Genomic DNA, 13,537 nt, shown 5'->3' on the forward strand with positions numbered 1-13,537 from the left:
GGGTGAACAGGTGTGCTTCTGTTACAGCAGTGTATATTGAATTTAAATGTGGCTAAAGTTTCAAATAGTGAATATGTAGCACATGTACAATAACCTCTGTGAGCTAAAAGCGCCAAATGTTCTCTTTCTTTAGGGGTTTTTCTCTGCAATGCTGATTCTGTTAGCTTAGCACATATTTCCTGGTACAGTCATCACTGCTTGTGTTGATGAGGAGGTGTTGCTAAAATGCACTGCAAATGTAAACAGTCAGTTTTGAACTGACTGGGATGCCCGGCGAGTATTTGAATGCCAGCTACAATAAGGAGTGTTCAAAGTGGTGGGATACATCCTGGACAGGCTGTCAATCTGTCACATGGCGAACGCAGAGACACAGACATCCACCCTCGCATTTACAACTACAGCCAAGGTAAAATCACCAGTTAATCTAGTGTGCTTCCTTAACATGCGTGAGGAGACTAGAGTACCCACACAACACAAGTCCACAAGAAAGGTGGATTGAACCCAGGATTATTGATTGATTGATAATACTTTATTCATCCCGAGGGAAATTGGGTTAAGGCTGCCAGCCTTGCCAGCGCCATCTTACCCATCTGACCAATTGCGGTGAGGCACCGGTGCTAACCACTGTGAAACAACGCAGTTTTACTCAAAGCCACTGTTCGCAGTAATGCCTTACAAAGTACGTCATCAAAGTGCTTTTTTGCTCTGATGTGTGAACCGTTAGCTTTCTTTTGTGTCTGAAGCTGTTTGTAGTGTTTCCTTTCATATTCTCTGGCTTCTTGCGTGGCCAGATGCCACTTTACATAATTTCCCCTAGGGATCAATAAAGTATTCTGATTCAGATTCAGACTTAAATTTAATCTGTATATCTTTGGATTATTCATTTAAGATGGAATCAAAGTAAAAGAAAATCAATATTTTGTAAACCTATCCCTAAACGTTTAAGGCATCATTGGTGACAACTCCAGCACTAGCGCAGAGTCATAACTCTAACCCTATATTTTGCAAACATTTTCTTTTTTTGTCTAAACTTTTGAATAAAATCATCGTTGATGATCTCATCCACAAGATTCCAAGCAAACTAGTACTGTATCATCACCTCTCACACTTGTCCCCTCCAGTATTATCTCTGCAGCTGATGCAGGCGCCGGTCCTCTGGTCGCACTGGTCTGCATGCCCGTTACACTGGCAGGGTCGGCAGCTCGGGAAGCCCCAGTAACCCGACTGGCATCTGTCACAGCGCTGACCGAATGCTCCCGGACGGCACTGACACTGACCGGTAAACTTGTCACAAAGTCGGGTCACTGAGCCGTCCAAACTGCAACCGCAGGCTTGACAGAGAACAGACAGAGATTACAAGAGGAAATTAAAAACGATGAGAGGGTTTTAGAAGGACATGATGGGAAAAGAAGAGGAGGTGGGAGAAAGAGTTGAACGTAGAAATAAGAAAAAGAGGCTTTGGGCATAGCAAAGTTGCACTGACAGGCAGTAGAGGGCGCCAGATGCATTGTACACAACTCATTAAAAGAACTGTAAATGTACAAGTACACAATTCAAGCTCACTACTCAACACCTGTAATGTTGCTGGTGTGAGTTGACAACAGGTTCCACTAAAGAGTGCTTCAGTAGTTCTTGACTTGTATGACACTTTAGTTTGTAAAGAGTCAGGCTATCTCATAATACTTTGCTTTTCCATCCCTACTAATGTTTAACTTCTCATCGCCACTAATGTTTAAACTTACTGAGGAAATGTTTAAACATTAGCAGCTGGGAAAAAATATGGAATGGACCTGCAGGAAAAATGAGAAAGGCCTGAGCTGGATCTGCACTTCTCACCTGTGCAGCCTGAGGGCCCAAAGCCATACATTCCTGGAGCACACTGGTCACAACGTCGACCAATCACATTGGGTCTGCAGCGACACTGGCCTCCCCGGACATCACACAGAGAGCTGATGGACCCCTGAGGGTCACAATTACAAGCTGGAGGACAGAGAAGCCCCAGCATCAAACCACCGGATCCAAACATGTATTATAAACAACGATCACAATGAGAGAAAAAGAGCAAAGAAGTGGAGCTAAAGTCACCCGTCTGGAGCGCATCTCGAAAATGATAAGATAAATAATGAGTGATTTAAGGCGTTTCTGAGAGTTGCATTTAACTTTAAGGAGGACAATAATGGTGTCATAAACAGTGTTAATTTCACTGATGTTGTCTGAGATCATGCAGGCTCCAGGAATATAAACATATAATCATAAAGTCATACAAACAGATAAGCTTTATTTGTAACTCACGCAGAGCTCCATCATTTATGATAGCGGACATGCTGCTTATCAGCTTGGCACAGGTGTCACTCATCAGTGGGCGCGTCACACTCTTTGCCCCGTCGTGACAGTGATACCGCTCATAGGTCTGCCTCCTGATGTTGGAGGCTGGATCTCCTGCATTGAACATCTCCATGGCGGAGTGCCGTGGCATCAATGCGATCTGGAGAAGAAGGATTTGTTAAAAAGGCAAGAAAACACCTCTTATTTTAGACAGCTGAAATGCGTCTCACAGAGTCCACAAGAAGGACGGCGTTGGCTGCTCCATTGAGGATACTGTTGGCATCCTGATAGCGTCTGAAGTCCAAGCGGAGGGTGTAAGTCACGTCTCTCTCCAGACACAAAGGCTGAAGAGGCACCACAAACCTGAGGAGAACGCAGGCAGCGCACAGTTACCGTACACCAGTACTGACACGCATCTGTGTGCAAATGTGTGAGTCACAGACCTTGCTGCAGCAGGCAGAGAGACAATGAGCCTGTCATCGTCGGGGATGGTGTTTCCACAAGGGCTGCTGGTAGGAATCGGCCCTGGACGGATCACCGTTACCTGCACCTCCTCCCAGTCCTGGGGCATCTGCATAGAAACATTGTGCATGGTAAGCATGTATTTGCGGACTCCTTTCATTTTCTGATGACACATGACACGGTACACGAACAGTCACATATACCTGCGCCTCATAGCGGATGAGCAAATCATATTCCATGGAGTAGGGAATGTCGCCAATACGGAACTCCAGTGTTCCACCTTCAGGTACCCGGGAAAACCCAAGACCTGTCCACATAGCAGGTCGGCCAGGCTGATGCTCCCTGATGTCCACCACACAGCCCTGAGAACATAAACACGGACGACATGCTTGTACAGATTTCTTCTCACTAAAGAGCCTGACTACCAATGTGTGACGGCCTCACTCACCCGTCCCATTGTGGCGCTCTCAGCCTCATAAAGAAGGTGATCCAGAGCCATAAAGAAATATCCAGACTCCACCTGTGTACACTGGCGCCCTGTTATGTGACTGCGGCAGCGGCACTGACCGCTCTCTATGGAGCAGCTATGAATAACACATACATCTTGTCAAATCACTGCCATAACATAACTGCACCCATACCAGAAGATCTGTGATGCACAGTAGTACTTTGCTATTGTTTGGGATGTGATGGGAAGGTTTAATTACTATTTATGATGCTATTCATTAACTTTGTCCTGATGAGTTGGATGAAAAGTTAAGAGATGACAAGATTTATTACAAGTCATTATGCTGAAACTGCAGATGTGGTTACGCTTTGGCTAAGATGATTGTGTGTACCAAACATATCAAACAGAGCTGCAAAATAAGTATTCAGTGGCCCTAGTTCAGAAAATAAAGCACTACTGATTTTTCCTGTAGTTAAAGTTGACTCACAGAACTTCTAAGCTGGATCAGCATGGATCAGCTTGGATAAAAAGATTACATTTTTCCTTTTGCTTTTATCCCGCTGAGTACACCAGCTAGTATTTTGAGCAGACATCCATCTAACAATGGTTTTAAAAGGTCCTCTAAGCTGTAACAGACTCTGTTGACTCGACTCAGAGCTGCACTCACTGGTTGTCCAGTGCTCCTCCAATGTCACACTCGCAGTCTCTGCAGCCGTTCAGGTCATGGCTCAGTGCCCAGTGTTCTGGCTAGAAACACACGAGGACAGACAGAGGGCAGGTTGACTGATACAGACGAGCAGAGTAAACATGCAAAACACTACCACCATACACACTACTGTGTCCAGCTCTGTAGTCCAATAAAACAAGCTATGGGGCACCACTACTGCCCCGATGGTTTAACTTTACTTTGTCACACTGTCTTCTCGCTCAGAAAAAGCTAAATTGACAGTGTGCTACATGTTTTCGCAGTCAGCAGTTTCACTTTTTACTTTTATGTTTTGCCTGCTAAATGAATACTTTGTGGTTTCTCCATTAGAGTTACATAAAAAGTTGGTTATTGCTTATTGTGTGCTCTGGTTCCAGCCTCACATCCATCCCTCTGCGGTGACACAGAAGGATATGGATGAATGTGCATTCACCCTGATAATTTATAATATATAATAATATATAATTAAAGTTTCAAAGCAGTGACAGGGTGCTTAAAAATAGTTTTCCACTGAACATTAATGCTCCTAAAAGCAGGCTTGTAAAACAACAGGATCCACTTGTGGACCAGGTCCAGACCTGACCATTTAGGGCCTGCTGTAACCCACACCAACCGGACAAGCCACAAATCCCTGGGCTAAATTTAGACGCATGACCCAGGCAGGAGCACACATTCTTGCCTACACTATTCCTGGCTGAGTAGGGGGGTTTTGACAAGAGAACGAATTATAACAGGAAGCTGATCACCTTCTGGCCAGAGAGGGTGTGAGGAAATGTCAAACTTAATTTGATGCTGTTGTAATTAAACTGTATCAACTGTGATGTGAAATACAGCATGTAAAAAGGGGGAGGAGTGGTTTAAAAGAAAGAAGCAAACTAAGGAGGTCTGAGCTGTTGAGAGGGAACACACGGCTGTGAACGCTCTCAGCTGCCAAGTTACCTTTCAGGACCTTTGCTGCAGGTAATTCCCCTGTTCTCTGTCTCACCTCTAATGACTCTAACTATCAAATGAAGGCAAAATGGCAGCAAGATGTTACTATGTTACAACTATATCAAAGCATCGCTTACCACTTCACCACTCTGGCACATCAGCATGACATGACCTCATCCGGCAGGTTTATGCCCCATTTCGATGGTATAAATGATTTTTTGTTACATATATATATATATATTAAGTGCTTTGTTTTATTTTAAAAAATAAATTGTTTTTTAAAAATCGCTCTCTAGGAATATGAATCTGTACACCAACCAACTGTTGCTTGAACTTTAGTTTGTTTACACTTTTTAAACAGCTGGGTGTTCTTCAGATGTCTTCCAAACTTTTACTTCTGATCCAAAGTTAACCTAAATTGATTTATTTGGTTACCAGCTTGACCACTAGGACATTAAATCTGTAATCAATGGAAATTTGCTCAGTGGGTGAATATGAATTTCTGGCTATCACTTTTCAGCCAGATCTAGACATAAAGCCCAAGAATGACTGACCGGCTTTAGTCTGGAAAACACCTTTGTGGCGGGGCGTGGCCTGCGGTGTCGTGCAGGGAAGGCGGATCTTAAATATGGCACTGTGGTGGTTGTTGTTGGTGATGTGTGCGGCTGGTAGTAGGAGAGCTGCGGCCGTGTGTTTAACAACAACTGTGAAATAAAGCATGCTGAAGAGCATTGACATGTCACCGGGTCTGCCGTGGTTAATCACAACCTTCTATGGGTTACTGCTGTTTGTGGGGAAAGAGACAAAGAGGGAGTACATAAAATGAAAAATGAAGACATTTAAGATAAGTCTAAAACATTAAGTGCGTTTGTGACATCTTACCAGACACTGGTCACAGCTGCGTCCAGTGACAAGACGCTTGCAGAAGCAGTCTCCGCTGACTGGGTCACACTGGGAGCTACCTGACACTGTTCCTCTGGGGTCACACTGACAAGCTGGATGTAGGTGGGGGCATAGGGTGGAGATAGTAGTGAGTAGTAGACAGAGACTATTCAGAACTTGTGTGACTGCTAAGAGGGGATATACTCACGTTGGCAGCCATGAGGGTTGTCAGTGCTCAGACCAAAGAAGCCTGTCTTACAGCTGTCACAGCGCGGCCCCTCCACATTAGTCTTGCACCGGCACTGACCTGCCACCATGCCGAGAGACGGGTCCGTGTAGCTGTCGCACATCCCCCCATTCTGTGAACCGTCTGGGTCACAGTCACACGCTGCGGGAAAAACGTGCAGCATTAAATGATGAAAATCTACACTTAGTCTAGTTTGTGTGGTTTCTGCTGTGAATCCAGGGATTTTCATAAAATACTACATGGCCCAGTACAGGTCCATGCAGAGGTTTCTATAACACTGTAAATATATCCTCCAACAAGAAGCATCAGCTCTCACATTGACAGAATAATTACTAAACTATTTAACTTAATTTTAACTTCATCAAACTCGTCTTAACCAGAGGCGGAAACGTGAAGCCTGTAGTGCACATGCATTGATTATAGACTTTTAAAAGAACTTTTGTGTGGATAAATACAGCACTACACACAGAGCACTTTTAACCCCTCGAAACTGCAGCTGAAAGCTGATAGGCTGATCACAGTTATGGTATATCCATATCCAGGCTAGCCACTTGGCCCTGTTTCCATTGTTTGTGTTTAAATAACGCCACAGGTAAAGGTCCAGGCATGCTGCTATGTTAGCTTTATCCAAAAGCTACACAGAACCTTTCAGGCTTGTGTCCTTAGACCTGTTCCTGCCAACGAGGGAAGAGTCAATGTTATGCAAAGAATGCTTTTGTAAAAGAAAAAAACAACAACGAAGAACCATTTCTTCTTCTTCATGGTAAAATCAGCCTGTACCACAGTACCACTATGATCATGCTGGCTTTTGGAGGACTGCACACAAGTTTGTGCCTGAATTCCCACAATCTCTCTCCCCGCGTAGCCAAAGAGCTGTGCAAGCAGGCGGTAAATCCTGCACAACACAGCAAATGTGAATATTTCAAAGAAGCATTCCTTTTTTTATCAGACTCACGTATGCAAACTCTTGGGTCTCTTATATCCTTGACAGGGTCTTTGTAGTAGAAAGGTTTGCATATCTCACAGTGGTGTCCCATGGTGTTGTGCTGACAGTCATCACACACTCCTCCGCTGACATTTCCCGTAGCCAAATACACCGCCATGTCAAAGTGACAGGCTGTCGAGTGGCTGTTACAGTTACACTCTGAAGAAAAAACAGGTTTATTTCATGTTAATGAGTCCTTCCTTATACATTATTAGTCCTTTACTTTTATTCCTTCTTTTTAAACTTTTATTGAGGTGTGTGAGCTATTTCACTTTCTATTCTCATAAACCTACAACAGTTACAATGTTAAACATAACCAGCTCATTCATCCGTACTCACTCTTGCAGGCATTGGTGTTGCGTCCTTCAGCTGGCCTCCAGGGGTGGTCGTTGTAAAAGTCGTCGCACTGCTCACAGTTCAAACCCTTAGTGTTATGGTTACAGACACACCTGCCATGAACCTTAGCATGAGATAAGAAGTAAGGGAATGGGGGCTTAAAGAAGAACACTGAAATGATGAGAAAAATCAGGCTGTAATGTGCTAATTAAAGGCACTGCTCTGTATTCTGTACCGTAGTCTGTGCACACAGTCAAGCACGCTTACACCCTTTGCCATGGTACTGGGTTGAATGTTTCACCATTAGACCTTTACCAAGCAAATGTTTAATGGCACGTTTGGCAACTGGAATGGGAGTTGAGTAAGACCTAGTCATGTTTCATTTTTCCTACTTTAACTGGCCAAATAAATGCATCCCTTAACTTTGTGGGATATAAGCATTCATTTTATATTTATGTAGCTGTTTAATAAAATCTCTTTCTGGGCATATATTCATGATCGTCTCTACATAATAACAACTTTATCAATTAATTTATCTAATATGCTAATACTGTGAGTACTACAAAGTAGTAGTTGTGGGCATTGTCACTGGCTTCGAGACTGCAGGCAAATAATATATATAGCTTATATTCTATTCAGTTGGATTCAATATTATTTATATAAGATAAGATAAGATAACCCTTTATTAGTCCCACACGTGGGAAATTTGTTGGGTCACAGCAGAAAGTGGACAGTTACAGTAGCAAAACTAAAAATGTAGAGCCTAATCACAACTACAGTCAACTCAAGGCACTTTATATGTAAGTTAAAGACCCGACAATAATCAATCAGATGAACCACGATGAGCAAACACTCATCGGGGGTGACAGTGGGAAGGAAAAACTCCCTGTTAAGAGGAAGAAACCTCCGATGTTACCCAACCAAAGTACAAATACATATATTTTTTGCTTAGTTAAAAAACATGTGAGATTCTGTTTGTATTGGATTTTTCTGACGTCACTGTTCTTTCTTGAAAACTTCATCACTCACCATTCCTTCTACATCATCCTCGATGCCATCAATGGGGGCACACTCTGAGGCATGGCCATAACAAAAGCAGTTTCCACGAACGACAAGCTCGTATATTGCATAGTAGTATTTCTCTTTGATTTCATCTCTGGGGTCCAGCAGGTTGTCCCCCAGAGTGTGAAGCTTGGTGAAATTCACTCTCAAGTTGGTGATCTTTAGCTGGTCTGATGGAAAGAAGACACAGATGGAATAAGCAGAAGAGGAACAGGGTGCAGATATTTTAAGCTTACTAATAATTTAATTCAGTTAAATTCAACTTTATCACAAGCACCTCAAGGCACTTTGTACTGAAAGGTATAGCCCCAACAATAGAAAAAAATATATACCAATCAGACGATCCCCTATCAGTGAACACTGGTGACAGTGGGAAGAAAAAAACTAGATGACAGCTAAACTCTTTTAGTTAATGTATGACATTAGTGGGGTAGCGAAAGTAATTTAAAAAAAGGGGTTTATAAAAGATGCACAAAAAAAGCTGTCCATCCCCATTAAACACAACTGTCCAAAGGATCACTGCTGCAGCATGAGGACGTCAGCCAGTGGAGCATGACAGAGCTGAATGTGAGGCAAAGCATTACGCACTAACTGAAGTTAATGATTTGGGATGGAGGAAGGATCAGTTAGCCATCATAGTTCTGAGGTACCTCGACGTTACATTTGTTGCTGCCGCCAGTCCAAACACCTTATATGTACTTCCTTACACTACGGTAAAAATATTTCAGTCATATATGAATTTATTTTTGGCAATATTTTTTTAGCGTCTTAGTTCAAACACCTTTGAGAACTACACCTGTTTGACTTGTTTAATTGTCTGCTATAAAGAGTAGAAACTACAGGTGCTGCTAACTGAATATATCAAGCACAACTTCAGCTTTAAACTGACACCATGTCCAAAAATGACAGACAGTAATGGAATGTGGCGTTGAGAGAGTCCTTCCCTCATCCTGTACCTTAATCTTCTGAAACTATTTGGCACGAGCTAGGGAAGGAAGCTCACTGCTTTCCAGAGGGATTTGTCTGTCTTTTCAGCCTGTCGACATGCTGGAACATTCTCTGTGGTTATAGTCCAGCTGTTTACCAATAGCAGTCGCCGCACAAACTAATGTTTATGTAGCATAGTGCATGTTAGAACACAGGACCTTTCCCTTCACTGCGACAAAGCAGAAACCACCCGGGCAAAAAAACCAATCAAGAATAATATAAAGTTCCTAAATATCACAGACCTATAAATCACTGCAGTAATGCTAAAGACATTTTTGCAGAACGTCAGTACTGCATGAACGCTATGGCAAGTACCCGAAAACCAAGTAAAATTAAGGATTTTGTGTTCTCAACTGAGCTTCCTGTATAATATTCCAGTGAGTGTGTACTGAGTGTGGTCGAAGGATTTAGGTCACAAAAGGTGAATATTAAGTGAGTAATATTATTATTGTAAATGTCCATCAGTAACGTGCCCTGCTGGGTTCTTCCTCAAGAGACAAAGATACAATTAAACAGCAACCGAAGAAGAACTAATAATGGATATAACTGGATATAATCAATTGTCTTGCAAGCAGCAGACATTAAATATAAACAGTTCAGCTGTGAGGCAGTTAGAGTACTACATGTGGACCAGCTCCACTAATATATTTAACAACTGAGCCGGACAGCCTCTGCTGATGCACTGGAAATCATGCTAGGGTTTCTGGGAAAAGCTCTCATGTCCTGCCAGTCTAAATATGAGGGTTAGGACGGGGAGGCTGCGTGGGAGAGAAACAGCTGCTTTTCACATCTCACCATGTCTTCCACACAGCAGGGCCATGTTTCACACCCCAGAGAGACGTGTCACAGCTGAATAACAAGAGCTAATTGTGTCTGCTGGAGTTTGATTTATGATGATAAATGTGAGTATGACTAGAAGGGGAAAAGGGCAGGGGGTTTGGTTTGATTTTTTTTACACATTTGTCGTGGGTGTCTTCTAGTAATATTTCATTTACATGATCATGTACTTCATTATAAGACTGTAACAGAAGCTTGTTTTTACAGAAGCAACTGCTCATCAAGAACTCTTAGGGCAATAATTACTGAGCTGGGCAAATTAAGATATTCACCAATGTTTTTGAAGGGTGGCCTACCAACAATGTACCAACTTCTGAATATGGATACAGCTATGTCGTTTCGGTAATGACCTACTCAATCTACCAAAAGCAGCACAAAATAGCAGATGTGATGAGGGTGGGTGTAATCTAGGACACTGGTGTGGTTTGCTACTTTTTATCTGAAAAACAATACAGAGTAAGAGTAGCTTTACACACGTTTATCCCTGCAACAATGTCAATTTGATTAAACTTTATTTCTATAGGACCAAATCACAAAAACAGTCGCCTCAAAGTGCTTTATATTGTAAGGTAAAGTCCCTACAATAATACCTAAGCACTTACAGCTTGCTCATAAGAGGTGACAGCGGGAAAGAAAAACTCCCCTTTAACAGGAAGAAACCTCCAGTGGATCCAGTCACCAGGGCAGAGGCTATTCTAGTCTGGGGTGATTGGAGGAGGAAACCACATGGCCATTCAGACTAGAGAAGGAGCAGAAGGGGAATGGACATGTTCTGACAAACTTTAAGACAGTGAGGGAAAAGGTTTGAAGGTTTCTTTGGTTGAAACACAAGACTGGTTGAGAGACTGGCTGCTATTTCACCAAATCAGACATCCATGTGTAACATCTGACCTGAACACACAAAGAGAACACAGAGCATTGCTTCCTGTCAGACCTTGATCCTGTTGTTAATGAAGTTACTGCAAAGGAAAGTCCACAGCAAACTGTGGACGACCTCTCTGTTCTGAGATGTGCTAACTGTCCGAGATCTCTTAAAAATACATATAAATTACATAAAACAAATTACATAAAAACAAGTTCACAGGCACTTTTCCATTGCTAATTTTAGCTAGCTACTTTCAACTGCTCCCTTGTCACAAGGGGTAGCTCTGCATGCCTTTCCTGACATAACCGCATAAAAGGTTTTGGAGTTGAACAACAACCTTTCACTTGTTAGACGAACATGTAAATGATGCCTGATATGTTTTAATATTAAACCCCAAAAAAGAAAGATTCAGCCAATATAGACCAGGTGTTTTATCTGTTTAACATTTTTGATGACTGCTGCATGCTGCAGGCTGTTGTGTGGGACCTACTCTGTATAGTCGGGCTATATGGATCCTGAATCTTGATGGCTGGATCCAACACTCTGTAGATGACCTAAGCCGGGAAATAAATATTATGCACATGCGTTACATATGTGTATTATGCCACATCATGTTATATGCATGTATGACAAAATTAACAAATAGAAAATGTTAGTTGTCCTTTTTTAGGACAGTAGGTGCTACTTGAAAGCTCAGAATCTGTTAAAAGAAGTGTTGTTATTTTGGAGACCAAACTGACAAAGGACTTGCTACTTAATTTCCAGCCTTCAAAGGATTAGCAGAACAAAATATAGATACTCTTGATATTGCTCTGTCAAAAAGGAAAAAACTGAAACAAACAAAACAGCCTACCTCCTTTTTAAAGTTTAATAATTACCCCAGAAAAGAACCACACTGACAGATTTTGAGCCAGGCTGTTTCCCCCTGGTTACAGTCCAAGACAAGGTAAGAGAGTGAGAGCAAAACGGCACGAAGACTCTCAGCGAGAAAGTAAATTTCTACACCTAAAGCTACTTTGAGCTGCTCCCTTATTCGCAAGGGCTCAGCAAAGCAGCATTTAATTTGTACACCAAATGCCCTGCATGTTGCAAACCTTAAAAAAGATTTGTGTTTCCTTCCAGGATTAAACTGGGAATTTTTCACTTGCTAGGAAATTTTATAAACTGATAAACTACCAGGCTGTAAGTGTGTCCTACATGTGGACTACAAAAAGCACCTAAATGACAAAGATTTAAACAATGCTTTAAGATCAAGGTCATTTTCACATTTGTCTCAAATTGGATTAGTGCGTCAAAACAGTCGCTCACCTCTCCCTCTGTCGATGGCTCAATATCAGAGTAGCGTGACTCACATATGATGTCATTTATGTTACGCAGAGGACCCTGTGAGACTCCAGGAAAGACAGCGGCACAGTCATGGGCAAAGTAGCGGTAGATCTGCCAGGTACGACCAAAATCTGCTGAACGCTCAATCAGCATGGCTGCTGGCCGGAAAGTCTGTAAAAGAACAACGCCTTTTTGTTTCATATATGATTTTGACTGCATGTGAAAATATGAAGGTCAAAATAATGATCTGTGATATTTTTCTAACCTTGAACGTCATAATCAAGTGAGTAAAATGAAACTCTGCTTCCAGATCCAGCTGGATAAAGACATCCGACTTTCCTGTGGGAACAAAGACAAGGAATAGCAGAGATGTTAATAAGGCTCACTCATTCTGTATCTGCTAATGTCCGTCAGTTGGTTTGCATGAAGAATTTATAAACTGCTTACATTCAAATGATCATTTCCCACAGATGGATGTCACAGAATAAAGGTTAATGGCATTATGTGAAGTGGTAACCACACACTTGGCTGGTGGAATGGATCCTTGACAGGAAAAACATTCACTGTTGGCAGGAGAAATGCGGAGTGCCTGCCGGAAATGCCCACATACTTCCTGAGCTGTAGAGCTCTCTCTGAAGGGCCACTCTACTTTCACTCTTGTTCTCCTTGTTTTGTGTTAATTCTGCAGTAACAAAGCCAAAAGGATCTTTCCATAGTACTAATAAAATATTTTGGGCACTAGACTCTACCCGTGTTGCTGTATCATCTGCGTGTAGATGCTGCTGTGTGGCAGTGGAAGTGGCAGAGTAAGAACATCCAGAGTTTCAGTGAAAGTGTTCTGAAACTCATGCACCTTCTTCCATGATGCTCTCTGCACAGCTCATTTTTGTAAGAGCCCAGTCCTCATATTCCCCTCCCTATGGTTCCTTTCAGGCCTCCTGTCGCTTGCACGTCTTTCTTGATTCTTTTTTTCCTACACCAATGTGTTATTAGACAATAAGGTCAGACTCTCTTAGACTAGAATGACAAGCACACTCTACTATGAAGCTGATGAGGCACAGAAAAGAGAGAAGAAAACGAGGAGAAAGTAGATTCTGACCTTTATTATAGATCAGTTTTTGCTTTATGTAACTGAATCG

The 13,537-nt window shown here is 42.3% G+C and overlaps 1 protein-coding gene across 3 annotated transcripts in view; it reads right to left on the reverse strand.

Moving 5' to 3' along the window:
* The window catches only part of lamb2 (laminin, beta 2 (laminin S)), a 44,088-nt gene that overhangs the window by 13,212 nt on the left and 17,339 nt on the right, over positions 1–13,537 (reverse strand). For 2 of the 3 annotated variants that reach the window (XM_085345397.1, XM_085345399.1), the window contains exons 5-20: positions 12,664–12,737; positions 12,381–12,569; positions 11,563–11,626; positions 8,351–8,553; positions 7,325–7,445; positions 6,956–7,144; positions 5,962–6,141; positions 5,754–5,866; positions 3,903–3,982; positions 3,236–3,371; positions 2,991–3,149; positions 2,769–2,896; positions 2,556–2,688; positions 2,293–2,485; positions 1,837–1,980; positions 1,100–1,331 (exon numbers count right to left, since the gene is read on the reverse strand). In XM_085345397.1, the coding sequence (XP_085201523.1) occupies positions 1,100–1,331; positions 1,837–1,980; positions 2,293–2,485; positions 2,556–2,688; positions 2,769–2,896; positions 2,991–3,149; positions 3,236–3,371; positions 3,903–3,982; positions 5,754–5,866; positions 5,962–6,141; positions 6,956–7,144; positions 7,325–7,445; positions 8,351–8,553; positions 11,563–11,626; positions 12,381–12,569; positions 12,664–12,737 (2,338 nt within the window). Of the gene's footprint in view, positions 1–1,099; positions 1,332–1,836; positions 1,981–2,292; positions 2,486–2,555; positions 2,689–2,768; positions 2,897–2,990; positions 3,150–3,235; positions 3,372–3,902; positions 3,983–5,753; positions 5,867–5,961; positions 6,142–6,955; positions 7,145–7,324; positions 7,446–8,350; positions 8,554–11,562; positions 11,627–12,380; positions 12,570–12,663; positions 12,738–12,845; positions 13,106–13,537 lie in introns of those variants that run through there. The other variant, XM_085345398.1, reaches the window with a different exon arrangement.

This window comes from Diplotaxodon limnothrissa, linkage group LG20 (genome assembly GCF_057381915.1).
Source record: "Diplotaxodon limnothrissa isolate DT_005_m linkage group LG20, D_limnothrissa_male_GT1.1, whole genome shotgun sequence".
NCBI lineage: Eukaryota > Metazoa > Chordata > Actinopteri > Cichliformes > Cichlidae > Diplotaxodon > Diplotaxodon limnothrissa.